Here is a 21,424-nt window from a genome sequence, read left to right on the forward strand (position 1 = left end):
GCTAACAGACGTCTGCACTCTGAATTTTTTCTCCTCTTGGGCTCTTGTACTATGAGGGTCTTATCAGAACCCTGGTTCCTTCGTTTTTAAAATGAATACTTGACATCAGTCAGACCTCTAAAGGAAATAGCAATATTTCTTACAGTAAAGAACTGAAGAGTGGCTGCTGAGAAAAAGGAACTCCTGGCTGAGTCTCATCACATAGGGCTGTCGCACCATGGACAGGAGAAGGGTAAGAATACATTTGTAGGGGTTACAGTAACAGAAAGGCCCGGCCAGAGGGAAAGTTGAATACAGGACCTGGTTTGAAGTGTTTAGAGAAGAAGAATACCACATTCGAATGCCAGGGGTATATTAATTTGGGAGATTTGCTTAGTATTATAACGGATTTGGAAGCGCAGTGGGACATAATCCCGGAAGTTGGGGGTGAAATCGTTAAGGGGACGGTAAATACCGACGAACTCCACCGAACCGTTGGGAAGAAAGTTTCACAGATTGTAGCAGTGTAAGATTAAAGAAAGAAGGAATTGTTTTTACTACACTGAAAACTGTGCCAGGTATAATAATGACCTGAAGGGCAAGGTGGATGAAGAGACCTACATGCTACTGGAGCACTCAGCCGTCATCCGAGAGAGGTGAAGGATGCCTCCTCGGCGGAGTGAAGGGAAGACCCTAGAAACTAGAATATCAGGAGTGTCACTCTAATTGATGGGAAAAAATAAATATGAGAGTGCGGGATTGGTCCTGGTGCCACAGAGATCCAGTTAGACGCCGACCTGCAGAAGAAGAATATAGAAACTGACTAGAGCTCTGATGGAGAGATGCAGGACGATGAAGAGCTAGGGTCGTGGAATATGCAGGTACAAAGGAGAAAGGAAAAAAAGTGCTTTTACCACAGGAAGCGCCACAAGAGGGGCAGAAAGAAACAGGTAGAGCTTTATAGGCGTTCGTAAAGGTATGCCTTTTCATCCTTGCCGGGCAGGGATCCAACATTCCCCCCAACATGGATGACAGCCACGTAAGTCACCCTGGATGGAGGTGCGGAGGAGTCAACTATGAAACTGAAGCAATTTACCAGAGCAGATCAGCAGATCATATTATGTTAGGTAGAGCAGAATTACTTCCGCCTTTATCTCAGCATAGATACCACGAATGCAAATATCAACGTAGAGGATAATATAGCTATTGTGGAGACTGTTGCAGCATAGGTGTGTAATAGTCTGTTTCGACACCAATTCGTAGAGCATGGCCAGGGGTTCGCAAAGACTATTGAAGAGTGCGTGGCGTGGCGTTATCTTATTATCGTGATCAAGCCATATTTGTTGGAGCGCGGTGCCAAAGTTGGATTGATATGACACCCGCCACGGCTACTCTGGTGGAGCGGATTGCAGAATGGACCCTACGATCAGACATGTGCTCGAACCATCGGGTCGGGGTTTGGAGTCTACATTGGCTAAGTAGAGAGCCTTTTCGAGTGTATTGGAGGGAATACTAGTTGACAGAGAATGGAATGGGAGGAGATGGTTCCGATGGAAGAGGAGTCGGAGATTTCCTATGGAATGCGCATCACTGAAGCGGTAGGTATTACGCCGAAGGGCGAAAGCACGTCCGGTCTCATGGTGGACGCCTGCTCTGACGAAGTTAAAAAGATAATTCTATCGTTTCAGGCGTACTTATATCAACGAAGGGATATAAGGAATCTACGTCTTGCCGTGAACAAGCAGAGGATTGGGGGGGGGGGGCTCGAGGACCATATATTATAGATGCGGCAATCTTCAATAACTGTGTCCCTAATATCGAGGAGGTGTTGCCGAAGATATTCAGCGATTGTTTGCATAAGGAGTACTTTCCGAGAAAGTGGAGGATTACAGATTTGAGACTGATCTAGAAGGAAGTTACCAAGAGTAAGGAAACACCACTAGCCTACCGACTTACGGATGCGCAACTGAGAGTGCATAGGATCGTAGAAGGGATGGCGGAGAAATACTTCTTATTAATTCCGTTTGACATTTCCTTCATCTTAGACAGTTTTTGGTGGCCCCTTACTCCCTAATAGGTAGTTACCCAAATAAAAGGAGCTTCAGGATCAGAGGTAACTACTAGGAAGTCGAGAGAAAAATCGAAAGATGATGTCCGTATGGCTCTGATCTAGGTCCAGCCCAGTGGAAGCTAGTATTTTACAAGTTGCTGAAGGAGGTAGAGCACAGGTGGTTCCTTGCCAAGGTCTACGTCGACGACCATCCTGCCAACAACAGCAGAGGCAAGCTGAAGACTGAAGTAGAGAGTTTCACCGGTCTCCTTGGAGAGTAGTGCGTTAAGAGAAAGTTGATTATGGCGGTAGCCAAGACCTATGGCAGGTACTGGCTAAAGCGATGCCCCTGGACCTCATCCTTAAGCAGGATATCCTTTAAATATGAAGTGAAGAGGCGAGGACTGAAAGCCCAAGCTGAGGGATTCCGGGAGAGGATCGGTGGGGCCGCAAACTTATGGAAGAAGTTTCCACTCGATAGAGGAGTGGAATGGTCAGTGGGTAGCAGGCCAGAAGGGCGCTACTTTGAGAAAGTTCTTCCCTATTTTTCCTTAAAACAAAAATCTATATCGGATACTATCAGCTAATAAACAATGTGTGTTCTACTCAGGTTCAACTTTATCATTCTTATATATTATTTCCCTAAGGCTCTAAGGTAGTGTTTTGTCGATGTGTCATATCTCCATTGATTCTTCACTAATACCGATGATTAAGCACTCATTTAGAAGATTACAAAAATGTTTTGTAAAAAACAAACTAATAGATGTATCCGAAATAGCCAATATCTCTGCTTTTGGAGATGGTCTAGATTGGGCTCCTGATTCCCTTTAAAGTTTAGCGTGGGACTAGGTTTTTTTGGCAAAGGTTTCTTAAGATTTAATGTGGCGCTAGTTGGCTTTAATTGCAAGAAAAGTTATTGTAACGCTGCACCGGAAGTATAATAACATAACTGCTCATTCTCACAACTGAAAAATGTGTCATTATTATGCCGGTAGGAAAGATAGATTTGTTTTCGGGTTATAGCAAGGGATCTTCCCTCTCATGGCAAAATTTATAAATACAATTATGTGGATCCCCAATATTTTGTGGTCCATTGATCTTAAGACGCCCTGTACTCGTATATATGCCTTATGAATATGTATTATCTCACACATACTTTTTTGTTTCAGGACAATTACAATGCCCTCCATTTGGCTGCTATGTATTCAAGAGAAGATGTTGTGAAACTGCTACTAACAAAGAAAGGAGTCGACGTCTATGCACCAGGAGGAGTGGGTATCCCAAAAATTAACTCTCTTTAAGTATAAAATTATACACTTAATATTTTTGCAGTTGTTGCATTAAAATACTTCTTAGCTTCATCATAATATATCTTTATCATTGTTTTATTATCTATTGGTAACTTCATTTACAAAGATTTAAAACATAACCCTTGGATATCGCAGCACAGAACAAACTTAAAATTCAAACAGCCATTTGTTTGCCTATGACCATTAAGCGTTATATGGATGATTCTCAAATAACTTTCAGGTATCATTTTTCAATAATTATCCATCTCTTAAAAAAATAATTGTTTTTTAATATTCTTGGGTTCGCTAATTACTGAAACCACTATCAAGCAAAATATGGAGACAAAATCTAATAGAATTTTTATTTAAAATGTTCGCACTCATTTTTGTAGCAAAAAAGATGATAATGTGCTAAGGTGGTATAATGAAGCCATAAAAATCCACGACAGTGGTAAAATGAAATTTACAAAGTCTCATAATTAAACTGATTCACTGACAAATAATTAATATTAAGATCTCATTTCATGTGGTTAACAACAGTTAATTACTCACAAGTTATTTTTCCTTTTTGTTAAAGGAATGAGAGCTAAAGTGATGGGCAACGTCAAGAACGTAAGGGCTACCACATCTCGGAATCCCGAGTCAATAATTTTATTTCTGTCTTTAGCTAGAGGTTTTCTTTGACATATTTTGAAATATATTGAAACCTGTTTTAACACTATAAAAAATTAATTATGATATTTTTCTCAGATGTGAGTACAGTAAAGAAAAGTTTTGAAAATAAAATGTAATTAAATGTAAAAATTCGTAAACCTACTGACTGCCCTACAGTATCCTTAAATAATATTACCCTTACCCCTGTTGAACAGATCCGCTACCTTGGACTACATCTGGACCAATGACTAATCTGGAATCCTCACACAAGACTAAAAAGACAGGAAACTGTACGTCGATTTCGACTATTACAGCACTTACTAGACAAACGCCCCAAACTTCTAATTCATTACAAAAGACTGATTTACATGACAATTATAAGCCCTATCTGGACATACGGCGTTGGGCTTTGGGGCTCCACTAAACCTTCGAATTCCTCTCGTATCCAATCCTTACAATCCAAAATCCTTCGTAAAATCCTAAGTGCTCCCTACTTTGTCACAAATAAAATCATCCACAAAGACCTTAATGTTCCCTATGTAACCGATCTAACCCGAACTAGATATCAATCCTTCTATTATAAACTCCCTAACCACTCAAATCCATTAGTTTCTAATCTTGCTTCCTCTTTATTTCCGGACAATCCTCCGAGGCGTCTGAAAAGAAGATGTCCTCGAGACCTTATATTGTAAAAATGTTTTTAGAGTGCTTCCAATGGGTCTGAACATGCTTGTACCATACCATTATGATTTACTTGATGTATTTTCTGTACAGTTGTAAATATCAATAAATAAATTAAATAAAAAAAAAAATGTAAAAATGTTGATCTGGGAAAACAATAAAATAAGAATTACTGTTTCAATGGCAAATAGAACAGCAGTAAAATAATGCAATATTATTAATTCATTATGTCCATCAGAAAGCAATGTTTCTTGGGATAAGAGAGATCATTTACAACACCAATATAAATGTTTAGTTATTCTTGAAAACTATTTTATTAAAGTAGAACCTAAAAGTTGTCCATAGTTTGAGAATTGCCCATATATAACCTTTCGTCTTGTGCATAGTTTCCCTCTGCAAACCTATTTCATTTAGACTTGCTGTATAGAAATAAATTTTGTTCTTGTTGACTGAGGTCTGATTGTTATCTTTTAAGTTATAGTTAGATTTGTATGTGAAATGTAGATAAAAATTAAATAAATTTAATTATATTATATATTTAAATAAAAATATTTATTCAATACATTACTTTCTTGGTTGATACAGCCCAAACAGCAGACAGCAGTTCACCTAGTCGCCAGCAGGCAGACAGGTACAGCAACCAGCATCCTGAGGGCACTCCTGGCCAGCGCGGGTAGGGACATCAGGACTAGCAAGGATGGGGTAAATTAGATTTTTAATTTACTTTATTTATCATACCAATTAATTATGTATTAAATTCACCTAGTGTTAAGAATAGATCGTAATACTGCTCGCAGTATAATTACATCAATATTTCATATTTAATAATATAATCGATATTATATTAATGAATTATGTGGTCATGAAGTGAGAAAACAATAGTACCTTTGTTAGTTACTCTGTTCAATGTCATTCTTACCCACTGAGGCCCATACTTATGCCTTTGATCAATAAAATTAAAACAAATCAAGAATGTACCAAAAGTAACGATTTTCTTCAAGGATGATTGAGCAGTTTTTCAATAATGTTGTTAGAAACAGATCTACTTAAATAAATAAACTTTTAAGAAGTAATTGATTTTGCTATGCAAAGTCATGAAAAGTACTTCTTGTAAATGATTATTTTTTTCTTATTAATGTTTGTTACTTGTAAGATATCAAATAAATTAATGATTTTACCCAGCGTTTTGCTTATAAACTAAAGTTGTTCAGATAATAATTAGAAGGTCCCATTTCTTAAAGTGCCCGGGGTCCCCTACTTGGTTAAAGACGGCGCTGTCTACGTAGGATGGTCATTTCTGACATAGGGGAGGACGGTTACCTTCATCTTTATCTTTGTCAAATTACCACCGTTTTATAACAATGATAGGGAGAGCAAACTTGATATTCCCTGGGACTGCCACGAAATAAAAGTCCACCTCCCAGGCCGGTCGGTCCAACGCCGCTTCAGTAACGAGGTTGCTAAGGTTGACGTCTTAACTCTCTGGGCTATAAAAGGCCTGGTCTTATAGTTTTTACTTATACTTATACGATTTCACTGACTTGTACAATTCTGATTTAAACTGTCTTTACTTCTAAGCTCCTACAATATGACTAATAGTCTTCCTCAACATGAAATAAAAAGTATTAGTACTTGCACTTTGTTGTTTGCATACTTTTTTTTATGGACTAATACTATTTGTTTTCTCTATAAAAACAGGTCCCAGTTAGATTGATAGTTATTTACTTCTATTAAGCAGTAAATAAGCATTCGTTTCTTTTGTAAATTTTCAAAGTAATTGGCGCTGATTATGGTAAAGGGCAGGAGGTACGTGTGTGGTTAGGTAAGAAATAAGAGATGATTGAAAGGCGGTTGGGGAGGTCGCAGAACCATTTGGCCCAGACTATTACAGCTAGCTAAAGGGTTGCATGTGTAGCGAAACTGTTCCCGACCGACACCACCCCCTTCCCCTCCCCCTACACCTGGCAGTTCGTCCTCAGAGTCCCTAGTGCCTTCCCACGGGTGTCGTTATCCCAGTGCCTCCATTTCTCCAAGTCTAAGGTCATGACAGAACTGCATACAATTCTACTGCAGGGGCTTTCATCCTAACTGTTTTCGTAGCGAATTTCAGTAATTATGTTTCCTGGACAGATTTGTGAGTTTTTAATGATTAGTGAAACGTGAAATTGAGGAGTTTGCACCTAGAGTAGAGAAATAAAGTTCCCCATAACTAAATAAGGTATAACTCCGATTCACAACTTGCTTTGGCGTAGTAAGAGTTTTCAAACATTTGTAGAATTACTCCTTGGTTAAATAATGTCCTTCAAATTCACGGAGGTTAAAGACAACATAACAGGTTTGACGAATCCAAAATGTCACAACGCTTGTGTGGGTTATCGAAGTCACTTTTTTGAACGTTTTTGAAAACTAAAAAGGAAAGTAGGAATCGAAAGGATGTAGCAAGGGTAGAATGAACACGGACGAGTCGCTGCCGGATTTCATCCACCGGAACAGGCTACAAGCGGGAGTCCCCACGACGAGGAAATGGAAGGACAAAATTGGATCAAATGCTGTTTCCGATTTGCAGAAGGGGAAGATTCCGTTGCTGCTGGCCGTGGAGGCTGGGAACCAGAGCATGTGCCGAGAGCTGCTATCCCAGTCCACCCTGGAGCAGCTCAGAGCTACTTCAGAGAATGGGGACACTGCCCTCCACCTCGCCGCCAGGAAGAGGGACATCGACATGGTCAGGATACTCGTGGACTACGGGGCCCCTGTCGATGGCCAAAACGTAAGTTATCTTTCAAACTTCATTTCATATTTAATTTGTATTATTTGATAAGCTCTAATATCTCTAAATCTGCGTCCATTCAGTACAGGAGAAACAGGTAAAATTCACAAGATTACGAGCTTTGATTTTTTTAGTTCTTTGATGGTATGTTTAGTGTCATCCTTACATTAAGAGCCCGCTGCGCCCGGACTCAAGAATCCTCGATCCTTAGTTCTCCACACTCCTTTGATCAATAAATTAAAACTAATAAAAATTAACTGGAAAGTACGATAACGACAAGAAAGATTGAGCGGCTTATCGCTGATATTTATAGAAAATATGTACTTAAAAAAATAGACTTTGAAGAGGTAATCCATGATTTTTCTGATAAAAATCAAGAGAAGTATCTCTCGTAAATGTTAATTCTTTTTGTTGTTTGCTACATTTAAAATATTAAATAATGACTTTCTAGTATTTTGTTTAATTCTGTTAATACCCTAAGTTGTACAGATAATAATTTAAAGGTCCCCATATCCTTATGTGCCCGTGGCCTAAGTTAAAGATGGTCCTGGGTATGTTTTGACACAATATAAGTTAATAAAAATCTTCATGTGCAAAGTGTTTGGGCGGCCCCCAACGTGAATTTTTTTTTTAACCTGTAAGTTATCAGTTAACTGAAAATTATGTTATCGGTTTTTATAAATAACAGAATGGTGGCAAGAAAACTGAAAATCCTCTCATTTTTGCACATTATTCAATATCTATCTACCGCATGAAAAAAAAAACTTTATCGCAGTAGTCTAGATTTACTATTATTAAATATTTCAAAATTTATTAAAGCAGTATAAATTAAATTAAAGTAGTAAAAATTTGAGTCATGATAGAGCCGAAAAATTAGCATTTTGTGAATATATTTTTATTTATTACAAATGTCTATCAGTACTCAAAATGAAGCTTGCTCAAAATAAATTCTCAAAGTGTTAATTTTTTATTATTTGAAAATAAAAATTTGTTTTCCATTAACTTGAATTCGGGAACTATTGGACGTAAAGATCTTTTATTTATCTTTATTTTTTTTAAACTAATATCAAAATATTTTTTACTATGAAATTTTCTTTTATTTAATGTATACAACACACAATCGTTATGATTTTATTTTTAAAAAATTCAAGATGCATATTGTGCTCTAAAAAATTCGAACCTTTTTGAAATTGCTTCCACCTTCGATCTATTCACTAAAATTTAAGCTCTATTTTGTGTTACAGTGCTTTATGATGTCAGTAAACCAAATAAAAAAATATGGAATTTTTGAAGGTAGTTTACTCGCTCCGTAATTTGTTCCAGAAAATAAAGCTTATTTTTTTTTAGAACTCTCCTATAACTAAATCAATTTTTATTTATGTAATTCAAATTATTATTTATTATATCTCTGACAAATTTAAAAGATAAATGAAATATTCCTACATTATATTCTTGCCGAAACGCGAAATTATTATCATTATTTTCGTATAGTTAAAGCGCCATCTATTCAAATTGTTTTAAAAATACTATGTATTTGCTGCTGTAACGCGGTGAAGATACGAGCAGTTCTTCAATTTAAACCGAACAAGCCGCACGCTACATGAAGCAGTCTTAAACGCAAATGCCATTATTCAAATAAAATTATTTCTTATATAATATCCTAGGATCCATTCCTCGCTGAAATATTTTTCCTAGCAGGTCTCTAACACACGGAGTAATCTGTTGTAATTTAAAACTTTTGTTTATTGGAATACATGTAAATCTTTTTATTTATTTTCCTTTCTTATTAACAAAGACAGGGAAGTATTTTATTATTAATGCTGTTAATAAAAAAGTCAATTTAAAAGTAAAAGAGAATTTTCATTCATATCATACGCTTTAAACAGCCAAGACAAATTTGATCCAGTGTCTGTCTGTAGTCGAATTTGTGTATAAGGCATAATTGATCGAACCATTAATTAAAATTTTATGACATTTCCAGGGATTGCCCTAGTATATATAGTAGTTGATCCCATGTTTATCGTAGTCCTCCCTGTAAATTTCATTCACAAATAACAAATCATTATCTTTGTAGTATAGGTAATTATTAACCAAAAGAAATATACAGAAAAATGAAAATTTTGAGACCAAGAAATTTAAAAAAAAATTATGGGATGAAAAAATAGATAAATAAAAGATGAGCATGTACTTATCATACTCTTTTTTGTAACTGCATGAATTAGTTATTTGAAAGGATGAATTAAAGTGAAATTCTTGTCTTAACATAATTTTTAATCACTGCTTGTTTTTATTCATTAATTAGTTTCCATCCTTGGAAAAAAAAATCTTTACCGTTTTTTAAGATTCTTGGCCGAGATATCATTATTTCTTATAGATTTTTATCTGATCAGGAGGGTAGGTCTGTGGCAGGTTTTTGAAAGAGGCCTAGATTAAAAAAAATCCTTTATAGTTAAGTTTTTTATGGAACTGCTGAAGAACCATTATATCTTACGATATTGACTTAAAAAAGATGAAGTATTGAATCAGAGATTTTTAAATAGTGGTTACTTTTTATGTCATACATAGTAACTAGCTTTAATTGTTTTTTAAAGCATTAATTTTTTTATGGTAAGGTTGTTAGGTTAATTTATTTAAGAGTGGCCTGGGTAGGTTTGATTAGCGCTTTTTTGAAGTAATCCTTCTTTGTTATAATGTTATAACAATATTAAAGAAGGAAATAGTCCAGACATTGAAGTTTTTACGTATACAATTTGAGGTAATTTCAATATTTTGTAATTCTAATGTGCTGAACACAATTTGAACATTGCCAACTCGATTTTTTTCCCGACATGTAGAAACGTAAGAATATTCAAAAATTTAATATTTTTTTACCTTTCTCCCATAAATGAAGATTATGCATTTTTTCAAAAACCATCAACCTATATTTCATGTAATAAAGTCAATCCTTCCCCGCCAAACCCGCCCCGCTAAGACCCCCAGGCAGTGACAGTACTATATCACTTTAAATCGCTTAAATATTGGCTTAAAACGGGAAGAGGAAACTTTAAGATAGTTTAATCGAGAAATATTTAAAAAGCACTTGAAATTTTAAAAACGGTTTAAAACCCTCCACTCCCGTCCTCCAAAGTAGCCTTACTTATCTTACTTTTTAAAGAGACAATTATAGCGAGTAGGTTGGTCGATGTACATGTCACAATCTCACAATAGGCAATCCTTAAAAAAATAAAACTGACTTTCGGACGGTAGTATTTGCTTATATGAATCACTAAAAAGGAATATATATATATTTTAAACACAAAAATAACTTAAAAATTAAAAAAAAAATTAGTAGACATACAAAAGTATATTATTGACTAACAAATCCAAATATTACAATAATTTATTATTGTTTACTTATTAGTGCCATAATTGTACCGCGTCTGTTAGATTGTAAGTTCTTTCCTAAACTTCCTCTTCCTAGTGAGATAAATCTAAGCACCTCAACAACTGATGAATGCCAAATGGACTTCTTGAAAAGTATATTTTTTGGATATCATTATTTTTGAAAAAAAATTAGTTGATATTTTTAAATAAACATATTGTGACATGATTAAACAAGTTTATTTCTAAGTTTGTTTATTTTTATAAACTGATATAATTAATGTTGTCAAAACTTTATAAAAAATAAAATGAGTCAAGGTATCAAGATTCATCTCACTAAAAGGAAGAACCTAAAACAAATTGTTCCTCACCAACATGGAAAAATAATGAATTATTCTATCAATAAGATAGGTTTATAATTGTTACTTAATAATTATATGTACTTAATAATAAATAATAAATAATAATAATAATAATGAAGGCCTAACGAACCCCAAGGTTGGATGTCGAGACCACTAAACGCTTTCTGCATACATCCTCCCAGTGGTGCCCCTCCAAACCCAACTCTACCAAATCAGTCTTAACGCAATCCTCCCATCTACGTTTCGGTCTACTCCTCGGACGTTTACTTGTTGATTCAGTGTTTATTAACATTTTAGGGATCTGCTCGTTACTAAGCCTTACTTTTTTTTTTTTTTTTCCGTACCCTCCTGAAAAAAACTTTACACGCCCATCTTATATACCGCAATGCTATAACTTGAATTATATTTACCGGGTGTAGGTCCCTTAATTCAGCGTTGTGTAATCTTCTAAATTCTCCCGTTAATTAATCCTTTTTCGGTCCAAATATTTTACGTAATACTTTATTTTCAAAAACCTTAAGGCGCTGTTCATCCCTTAGTGTAAGGGGCCACGTCTCGCATCCATAAAGAACAGTGGGAAGGATAATAGTTTTGTAAATTCTAATTTTTAATTTTTACGATAGAAGGCGCCAGCCTAGTAGTTTACCGTTTAGTTAGTAGTTACCGTGGAACCTAAATACTTAAACCTATCTACTTGTTTAAACGTATTTCCTCCTATATCTATATCATCGAAATTGCTCGCCTTTGTACTACTAACCATTTATTTTGTTTTATCTGTATTTATTTCAAGACCTAGATCCTTACTGGAGTTTATTAACGCGGTTGTATTTAGTTCTATAGTTTCCTTGTCCTCAGCCAATAATACCAAATCATCAGCACCGGTATTTTACCACCATAAGTTAAACCCTTCTCGGTATCCATCACACTTTTAATGACCTATTCTAGTGCTGGATTAAATAAGATAGGGGATAAAGAATCACCTTGTTTTAAACCCGACCGTACCTGGAATTTCTCAGAATAATTATTACCGATTCGTACCTTATTAAACATTTCGTCTTGCACATCCCTACGAGATTTACCAATTTCTTTAGTATTCCCTGTTCAATCAGAATATTATACAGCTTCTGGCGGTTAAATAATAATACTTAATAATTCATTATTAACTTTTGTATGTAAACTTCTCAACCACCAAATCCACTTGTTTCTAACCTGGCCTCTTCATTACCTAATAATCCTCTTAGGCGTCTGAAAAGAAGATGGCCTCCAGATCTTCTTCTCTAGAAATGTTATTGGAGTTCTATCAGTGGGTAGATTCTCCACATGTTTTTATCATGTTACTATGTCACCAACAGCAAATTTACTTGTTGTATATATGTGTATACAGTTGTAAATATCAATAAATTATTTAAAAAAAAAACTTTTGTATGTAAAATTATTTCTTTATTTTTATTGATTCATATTTATCGTTTTCAAGTTTTTTTTTTAGGTTTTTTATATAGATTTATTTTGATTAAGGTACTATTCAGCCATGTTTACCAGAATTAGTAATAATAAAGTATGAATAAATATTTTAATATGCATGATTTATAATTATGAAAATATTAATATTAATTTTTAAAAAAGTGTTACATAAATGTTATATAATTAGGATAAAAAGTTTCTATTGGTTGTATTATAATTTTAATATTAATATTAATCTAATATTGATTTGTATTACCAAAAGGTCATCTTCATATGATTATAAAGGTCATTCTTCCGAAATGGCAGGATTTTCATCCATAGCATTTTAATGGGTGAGAGTTCCCAATTACTTTTTAAACAAGATTTTATGTTGATCTTTTTAAATGTAATACTTCAGTTGTACTGAATATGTTATAATACTGATCTTGGCTTAATATTTACATTTCTGTTTACCTCCCACTTGCTATCTAGTCCAAATAGTGTGAAGGAAATCTAGACTATAACTCGTGAAAGGTCTCTGAATATAGATCTCAAGATTAACAAAAATATAGATTAGCTTAGGCCTAAATAGATTGATATGTTTTTTTTTCTTTCATCTGATGATGAATATGATTCTTTAAGTGTTAAAGAAATATGAGCTGATATCAAGTAACAAAGTTAATTGGAATTGACAGTAAAAGGCATAAATTTTCCCAAGGTGAAATGTTTGAAAAAAAAAATGGTGGTAAAAACTTTAAATTTATACACAAACGGAAAGGAGATGGTCAGCACAGAGCCAAAGTGGTATAAAAATGTTTGAGAACATTGCTGGCAATGATTATTATTTGGCTAATAAGTATTTATTCAAATATATTTTTCCTTACATATAATTTGTCTGAATAATTATATTTTATTTTTGTATTATTATTACCTTCATGAACAGTACAGAGGTTTTTTAATTTCTCATTCCCTGGCATGATTTTTTTCATCATCAATAAGTATATTTTAAAATTTCTATCTTTGACTAATTTACTAACTTACTATTGCCAGTGAGTTATAAAAATTTCAAATTTTTGTTTGTAATTCAAACATTTTAAAATTAATATTTTGTTTGAATTCCAAGTGCAATGTAAATGTTTGTTTTCAAAACCTATAATCGACATGTGTTTGTTTTTCACTTACCAAATTATCAATAATTCTTGATCATTTGATAGTCCCCTATCAACAGAATCAGGTAATCTGCCCCTTGAAAACTGAAAAAGAATAATTATAAAATTAGGTATTTATTTGTATGAGGAACCACTTAAGGAATGTTCTCAGGCTTGCCTAATATCATATTGTAAAAGTATCGGACTAAAAATATAGAGAAAACATCATAAATAAAATGTACCAAAAATGTTTGCCATTTGGAATGAACCATAAATGATTAAAATGATAAAATGAATTATTGAAGAAAACTTTCAAAAAATAAAGAAGCAAAATGGAGGCTATAAAAATAAATATAACTAATCACTTACTGGGTATGCTATATACTATGCCATCACAATACTTGGTACCTGATTATTCCCAAATATATCTTTAATTTTTAAATATATTTTATACAGGGTGAAGGGCAAACATCTTTGCACATCGCTTCAGCAGAAGGAGACGAAACTCTGGTCAAATATTTTTACGGAGTTAGGGCCAATGCTTCCATTGTGGATAATCAAGGTATGAATGGGTTTTTCATCTCCTTTTGAATTATTATTTCTTAGATTATTAAAGGAAGTCACAGATTAAAAGATATAAGTTTTTAAGTTAAATATATGTGCAGCTAATCCAACATTATTGCTCCATTAAAGAAATATTTAAAAAAATATATATATGACAGGATTGTAACTTTTTTTTCCAGATCGAACTCCAATGCATTTAGCTGCTGAATATGGTCATGCAGGCATCATCGAGCTTCTTGCAGACAAGTTCAAAGCATCAATATTCGAAAGAACTAAAGATGGATCCACCTTAATGCACATTGCATCGCTCAATGGTCATGCTGATTGTGCAACAATGTTGTTCAAAAAAGGAGTTTATCTGCATATGCCTAACAAAGTAAATTAATTAGGTTTTAGTTTTTATTTTAATAATAGCTTGAACGTTTATTAATTTACTTTACATTTCTTAGAAAGGAGCACGCAGTATACATACCGCTGCTCGGTATGGCCATGTTGGTATTATTAGCACCTTGCTACAGAAAGGAGAGCTTGTTGATGTGACGACCAGTGTAAGCGATTGAAATTTTTCCTTTTGTAGTATTGTGCTGAGGATTGAAATCTATTAAAATATAACATTCACAGGATAATTATACTCCATTGCATATTGCTGTTGAGTCTGCCAAACCAGCTGTTGTAGAAACACTACTTGGATATGGAGCTGATGTCCATGTTAGAGGTAATTAAATTTAGCCCTAACCTTAGCAGCCAGGGAATAAAAAACAAAATTATTTTTTTCTTGTTATTACAAAATTATTTTTGTTGACATAAACAATATTTGAGAAAAAAATTAATATAGCTTCATTTCTAATGATTTTACAGGAAGGTGCCCTTTTTCTAATTTATTGTTTTCACTTTTTTTTTATTAAATAAAATTTGGCATCATTATTTGTTTAAGATCGGTTTTATATGACATAAAATTTTTTATTTTTTAAAAATTTATTTAGTTTTATTTCCAAACATTCTTTAACGTACTGCTTTATAATGATGTATCCCATTGAATGACATTACATTTATTTTTGGGGGGAAGGAAGTCTACAAAAATCAGTACTTATTTTAATGTTTATTACTAACAGAAAAATAAATGCAAAAGGAATAAATTTTGTTTTTGATTTTCAATTCACTTTGATACATTTTTAAAATTGTCTTACTTAGGAGGACGTCTGAAAGAAACTCCCTTGCACATTGCAGCTCGTGTAGAAGATGGAGACAAATGTGCCATTATGCTCCTGAAATCAGGTGCTGCACCAAATTTGCCTACAGATGATGGAGAAACTTCCGTTCATGTAGCTGCGAAACATGGGAATTTAAATACTCTTATACTTCTGTTAGCTGATGGAGGTGACCCTCTACGTAAATCAAATGTAAATAATCATTTACTTATTAAAAATATTTAATGCAACTGATATACAATAGTTTGATAAAAAGCCAAATTTCCTTTTTTTATCAACATAAAGTCTATCTCTATATGTCAATAAGAAATTGAAAAACAATTCCTTATATTTCATACTATTTTTTCCTATTTTTCTTAGCAAAAAAACACTTAATGAATGGAAAATAAAATAGAAATATGTAATTTTTTTATTATCTATTCAACTACTATGTAACTAGAATATTAAAAATTAAAGTTGTAGCAATCTTAGATATCTTTTCTTCTATAAGATTTATTCATTTTGAATACATTTAAGTATAATGAAATCTTAGGCTCTTACCTTGAATTTAGTTTTAGAATTGTTCAAGAACATAACGTATTTGTCTTCTGCTTATTTTTTTTTGTTGGAAGATGGTCTGGGTGGTGTTTAAGAAAGGTATGAAAATAGTAAAAAAATATTTTTTAGTCACCAATGTTTCGCCTCACTTTGCAGGACTTCATCAAGGGTAAATGAGAGCAAGATAACAACATTGTAAAATATGATAGAATAATTAGAATGTAGCGTTGGTTACTAATACATAGTACTAATAATAATAGGTGTTAATGAAGTATTGGTTATTAATAAATAGTTTTTACTATTTTGTACCTTGCTCGACCGCCACCCAGACGATCTTCCTATAATCTATTACATATGGTCAACTATTAATCTCTAAATATTTTTTTTTTTTAAGTAATTATATTTTATTGCTTTTTTATTACAGACTGGAGAAACTCCCCTTCATTTAGCCAGTAGAGGTTGCAAAAGTGATATTGTTGAACATCTTATTCAATTTGTAAAAGAAAACAATGGACAAGAGGTATACTATCAGTTTTATTTATTATGAAGTTTAAACAAGAGAATAGATTACCGAGAAAAGGCTCTTGGAATGGGTATTCTGCACCAAAAAAACATTAACATGACAAGTTAGATTGATGATCAAAGTCTTTGCTTAACATCTCATTAAATATAGTAGATTAATTATGATCACCAAATTTCTTTTCTTTTTTTTTAATGTAATAAAAAGAAACTTTTTTTATTTGATTCTTTTGTAAGTCTAAAAATCAACTAAAATTGAAAAAAAATACAGAAAAATTATCTTTTATGCCTAGCAGATTCAAAAAACAGATTAAAATAGTTTTCATTTGAAGTTCCTAGTATCTTTGGCTCATCATACATTTTTGAGTTTAAATGTTTTCCAACTTTAACATTATTAAAAATTAATTGAGAAACCTGGGGAACTTCTTTAAAACTTTCTTAGAAAATACAAGTACATTGTTCTAATCGATTTATAAACTTACTACTTACGTGTGAATTATTTACACTAATATATGTATGTATTTAAATACATTTTAATGTATAGATGTAAATAATTGTATTTAAAGTAAAAATCTTTTTCAGGTAGCTACTAACTATGTTAATTCAGTTACCGATGATTCCGCTACGGGTCTCCATTATGCTGGTCAGATTGCCAAAAATGTAGTTCCTGAAGATAAACCCGACGCTGATAGGAAAGTTGTACACTATTTAGTGGAAGGTGGTGCTAATGTCGACCTTCTTACCAAACAGGTAATGTAATTAAAATGTTTGTAATAGATTAAAGAAATGCTGTATTTCACTTACAATTGCATTCATTTGAATCTTATTTCTAGATTTAGACAATTTATTTTATGAATATTTTATTTGCTAATGATCAAATTAATCATGTCTCTTAATCTCAAATTTCTTGCTGTTTGTTGGCAAAAACATATAATTAACTTCAATGGTTTCTATAATACAGTCAATACTTATTTCTGTTAATTAATTTCTGCTAATTTAAAACAAACGTAAGAACATATATGGGATATAAATATAAACAAAAAAATTAATAAATAAAAATATTTGTACTACAGAAAAATTAATTGCTCAGTTACTAAAAATCAACTTATAATTTTTTTATGTTTAAAAGTACATAATGAGTCAAAAAATATATCAAAATCAGTGGTGTTTGCTTTCCTTTGAATTTTATTAACAGGTAAATTATTTTGAGCAAATGGAACATTGAATGTCTCTCATATTAAAATTAATAAGTTTTAAAAGATTTAGGTACTTAATTTTAAAATTTAAAATTAAATTAATTTATTTATTTTTTGTGTATGAAGAATTCAGAAACTGTTTTCCACTATTGTGCTACTGTTGGGAACAATGATATCCTTATGGAAATGATTTCATTGATGTCTGGAACCGAGGTGCAAAAAGCTATGAACCGGCAGAATGGACAAGGTTGGACACCATTACTTATTGCTTCTCATCAGGGACATTTAGAAATGGTTAACACCCTTCTTAATAATCATGCGAGAGTAGATGTGTTCGATAATGAAGGCAGATCTGCGCTTCATTTGGCTGCTGAGAGGGGTTATTTAGAAGTAAGTGATTTTTTTTGTTTTTTATGTTATTTCAAAATGTATTACTTTTTAAGAACTGCAAGTCTGAAAGTTATGTTGGTCTGCTAATATTATCAACAGTAGGTAGCTAATAGTTATGTTTATTTACCTTGGTTCAAGATGAAATATTTCTAATATACAAAAAATTAATATCATACACTGTATTTTTCTTTTTTCCTTTGGCAGAAAGCATTGCAGCCATAAGGCTTATTGTTCACCTTAAACTGTCTTGCTAGTGGTCATGTATTCTCCAATGTAGCAATTTATTGGGAAAAAACCTCATGCATTTTTAATTCATGAATTAGAATCCCAGTTAGGGAACTTTAAATAGAAAGATTAAACACTGCTGAGATGAATCATTTGGAACACTTGGCTAAAATTGAAAAAAATGGTCTGAACCCGCCACTCATGCCCTCAGTGCCTTACTTATCTTACCTTTGAAACAGACACTTATAGCGAGTAAATTAGTCAATGTATGACATGTCTCAATCTCACAAGAGGAGATCATAACACAATCCTTCCTGTCTGCTCATACTTAATTTGTGAGCCATTGAAAGCAAAAGTGCATAAGTCATCTGTCTTCATTTGAAATAATTTTTATAAAAAAAAAAAAAAATTGTTCAATTAATTACTGAGTGGATTAAACTCATATATTTTTAAATAGTTAGGTATGCTTTTGACTGACTAGTTTTAACAGAAAAAGCAGTTATTTCATACTAAAAACTGCATGGAACTACCCTATATATATATATAATTAGATATAAGTCTTTTTAAAAATATATATCTTTTTAATAGTATATTGAAAGTTAAACAAATTTAATAAATGTAACAGGTTTAAACTGTTACAATTCGTTGGGTGAAAATAAAATAAAAGAAAAATTTACAAGTTGTTTTCGTTTACTCATAATAACTAAATTTTGGCTAATGGTGCAATAAGCTCTTCTTAAGGAAAAGAGACGGTTGGGTATAAAGAACTACTGAATGGGCTCCCATGGTCAGAAAAATACATCAGGGCCTGGACTGGTAAATCAAAGAAAAATAGCAGACGAGTCCATCAGATGAAATATAACCCAGGTAGATAAATATGAAAAAATAAATGCAGGCAACTCCCTTCCCCTCAAGGTTCACTCTAATCCTCTAATCTCCAACAATTGGGAAGATCAATATGAAAATATATTCTGTGGATATTGATTTTTTAAAACAAAATTAATATTTATTTATATTCATATTTTATATATTATTTATATTTATATTATATATATAAAGATTTATTACTAGAACAAAAAAGTGTTTAATTTATTATTCAACCCAATAATGTTTTAGTGTAATGAAAAAATTAAAATAATGTTATTGATAATTGGTTAATGTACAATTATTTAATAAATGTAGCTCTAAAATATTATGATAGAAGTTTATAGATAATTTAATTTTTAAAGTTATGTTATACTTTATTAATTAATTGGTATTAAATAAAGTTTATTTTGTTGATTTGCAGGTGTGCGATTCTCTTCTTTCCCATAAGGCCTTTATCAACAGCAAATCTCGTGTCGGAAGGACTGCACTCCATTTAGCTGCTATGATGGGTTATGCAAATCTATGCAAGTATGTGAAATCTATTTATTTAATCATTTTTCCATCTCGTTGGTGGTATGTAAAAAGGGAAAATTCAACAAATAGGGTATTTTCTATTTTTTTTTTTAATCATATTTTTTATAGTAAAATTTATTGTGCTGTTTAGTTTAACTCTCTGAAACATAATCAGAAATGTATTAGTTTCTCAAAAACACAAGCATATTGTAGGTTTTTCATCCTAAAGTAATTTCCTGACTGGTTAGTGTTCAAAATATTGTATTTGCACATATATAAGTTGAAGTGTTTTTCAGAAGTGTCCTTTCGTAAAATAACCTTTACTATGGGTAGTATGACCTGTATTTGGACACGCTGTATATCTGTGTATATTTGAACTTGATTCAGGTAAGTTTTAGTCCAACCAAACTCTTGGCTTTAAGTCATGCCATAGTGTATTTTTGTTTCTACATTCCTAATGGAAGACTTAATACGGCTTATATTAATAATAAGTGGTAACTCATTCACAAATTAAGTCATATTTTGGGGATAAAAAAAGGCTAGAACAAAACTGTCAAAAATAGGATAGTGTAATTGGATTCAGGAAATGTTTATCAATTTTAATCAAAACTCAACAAAAACAAATTAAATGAGCGAGTTTTTATTTTAGTGCTTTCTTTTCTTTTTGTTTTAAATCATTCCATTATTTGAAAAAATAAAAAGTATCGTCTGATGGAAATGGACAAATTAAATATTTTTTTACTCAGCTAGTCATCAATCACTATTCAGATTTTTCTTTAAAAATTTACAATCTTGGTTCCTCAATTTCAATTTAGGTATCCGTCCAAATGTAAAAGCTTTATGGTAATATTTTTAAGATATTATGATGCTCTTTACTTTTGTAGTACCTAATTTAAGAATCTTTTTTTTCTTTTTGTATGTATAATTAGATTTGTAAATTAATTTCTTATAAGTAGATTCATTTTTCTTCCCTCATATTTTTACCCTGCAAATTATTTTCAAAATAGGGGTCAGCTTAACCTATAATAGATGAAATATGGTACACTCTTCTGGAAATACCTTTTTTACATTATAAAATTTATTATAATTTTCAAAATATTATTATTTATTTTTTTAAATTATTGATTAATGTATCTTATAGATTTCTAGTCACTGATCACAATGCTGTAATAGACATCTTGACCCTAAAGAAACAGACACCACTGCATTTAGCTGCAGCTGCCGGACAGTTAGAGGTATGCAAACTCCTGTTAGAGCTCGGAGCTAATATAGACGCTACGGACGATCGAGGCCAAAAACCTATTCATGTTGCCGCTCAAAACAACTATCCAGAAGTAGCCCAACTGTTTCTTCAGCAACAGCATTCTTTGGTTATGGCTACAACAAAGGTGTGGAAATATATTTTTATTTGACGTCATAACGTTTACACTAATATTTAAATATTCTTTAAAATATAAAATAAATATTTTCCGGTAGTGTCCTATTTCTCAGACTTCTGAAATCTTTAGAAAAAAAAGCAAGTGAGAGTCTTATTTAAAAATATATATGTAAATTGAGGGTAAAACACAAAACAAAAACATATACAGTAAATGGACACCCTGAATAAAATAAAATTAAATAAAAAATTATATACATATTGTTGCTTGGACGGAGAAAAAAAAAGTGAATGGAAAAT

The 21,424-nt window shown here is 32.3% G+C and overlaps 1 protein-coding gene across 1 annotated transcript in view; it reads left to right on the forward strand.

Annotated features, from left to right (window-relative positions):
- nompC (no mechanoreceptor potential C) overlaps positions 1 to 21,424 on the forward strand; it is a gene marked incomplete at its 5' end in the record, with an annotated part of 72,922 nt that overhangs the window by 34,372 nt on the left and 17,126 nt on the right. Inside the window, 13 exon segments of the mRNA XM_067053421.1 lie at positions 3,199 to 3,300; positions 5,239 to 5,355; positions 7,220 to 7,420; positions 14,187 to 14,292; positions 14,474 to 14,670; positions 14,744 to 14,842; positions 14,916 to 15,009; positions 15,486 to 15,694; positions 16,464 to 16,559; positions 17,141 to 17,308; positions 17,881 to 18,144; positions 19,658 to 19,764; positions 20,891 to 21,137. Of these exon segments, the coding sequence (XP_066909522.1) occupies positions 3,199 to 3,300; positions 5,239 to 5,355; positions 7,220 to 7,420; positions 14,187 to 14,292; positions 14,474 to 14,670; positions 14,744 to 14,842; positions 14,916 to 15,009; positions 15,486 to 15,694; positions 16,464 to 16,559; positions 17,141 to 17,308; positions 17,881 to 18,144; positions 19,658 to 19,764; positions 20,891 to 21,137 (2,007 nt within the window).

This window comes from Halyomorpha halys, unplaced genomic scaffold (genome assembly GCF_000696795.3).
Source record: "Halyomorpha halys isolate HHAL.00 unplaced genomic scaffold, Hhal_1.1 Scaffold304.1, whole genome shotgun sequence".
NCBI classification, from domain to species: Eukaryota; Metazoa; Arthropoda; class Insecta; order Hemiptera; family Pentatomidae; genus Halyomorpha; species Halyomorpha halys.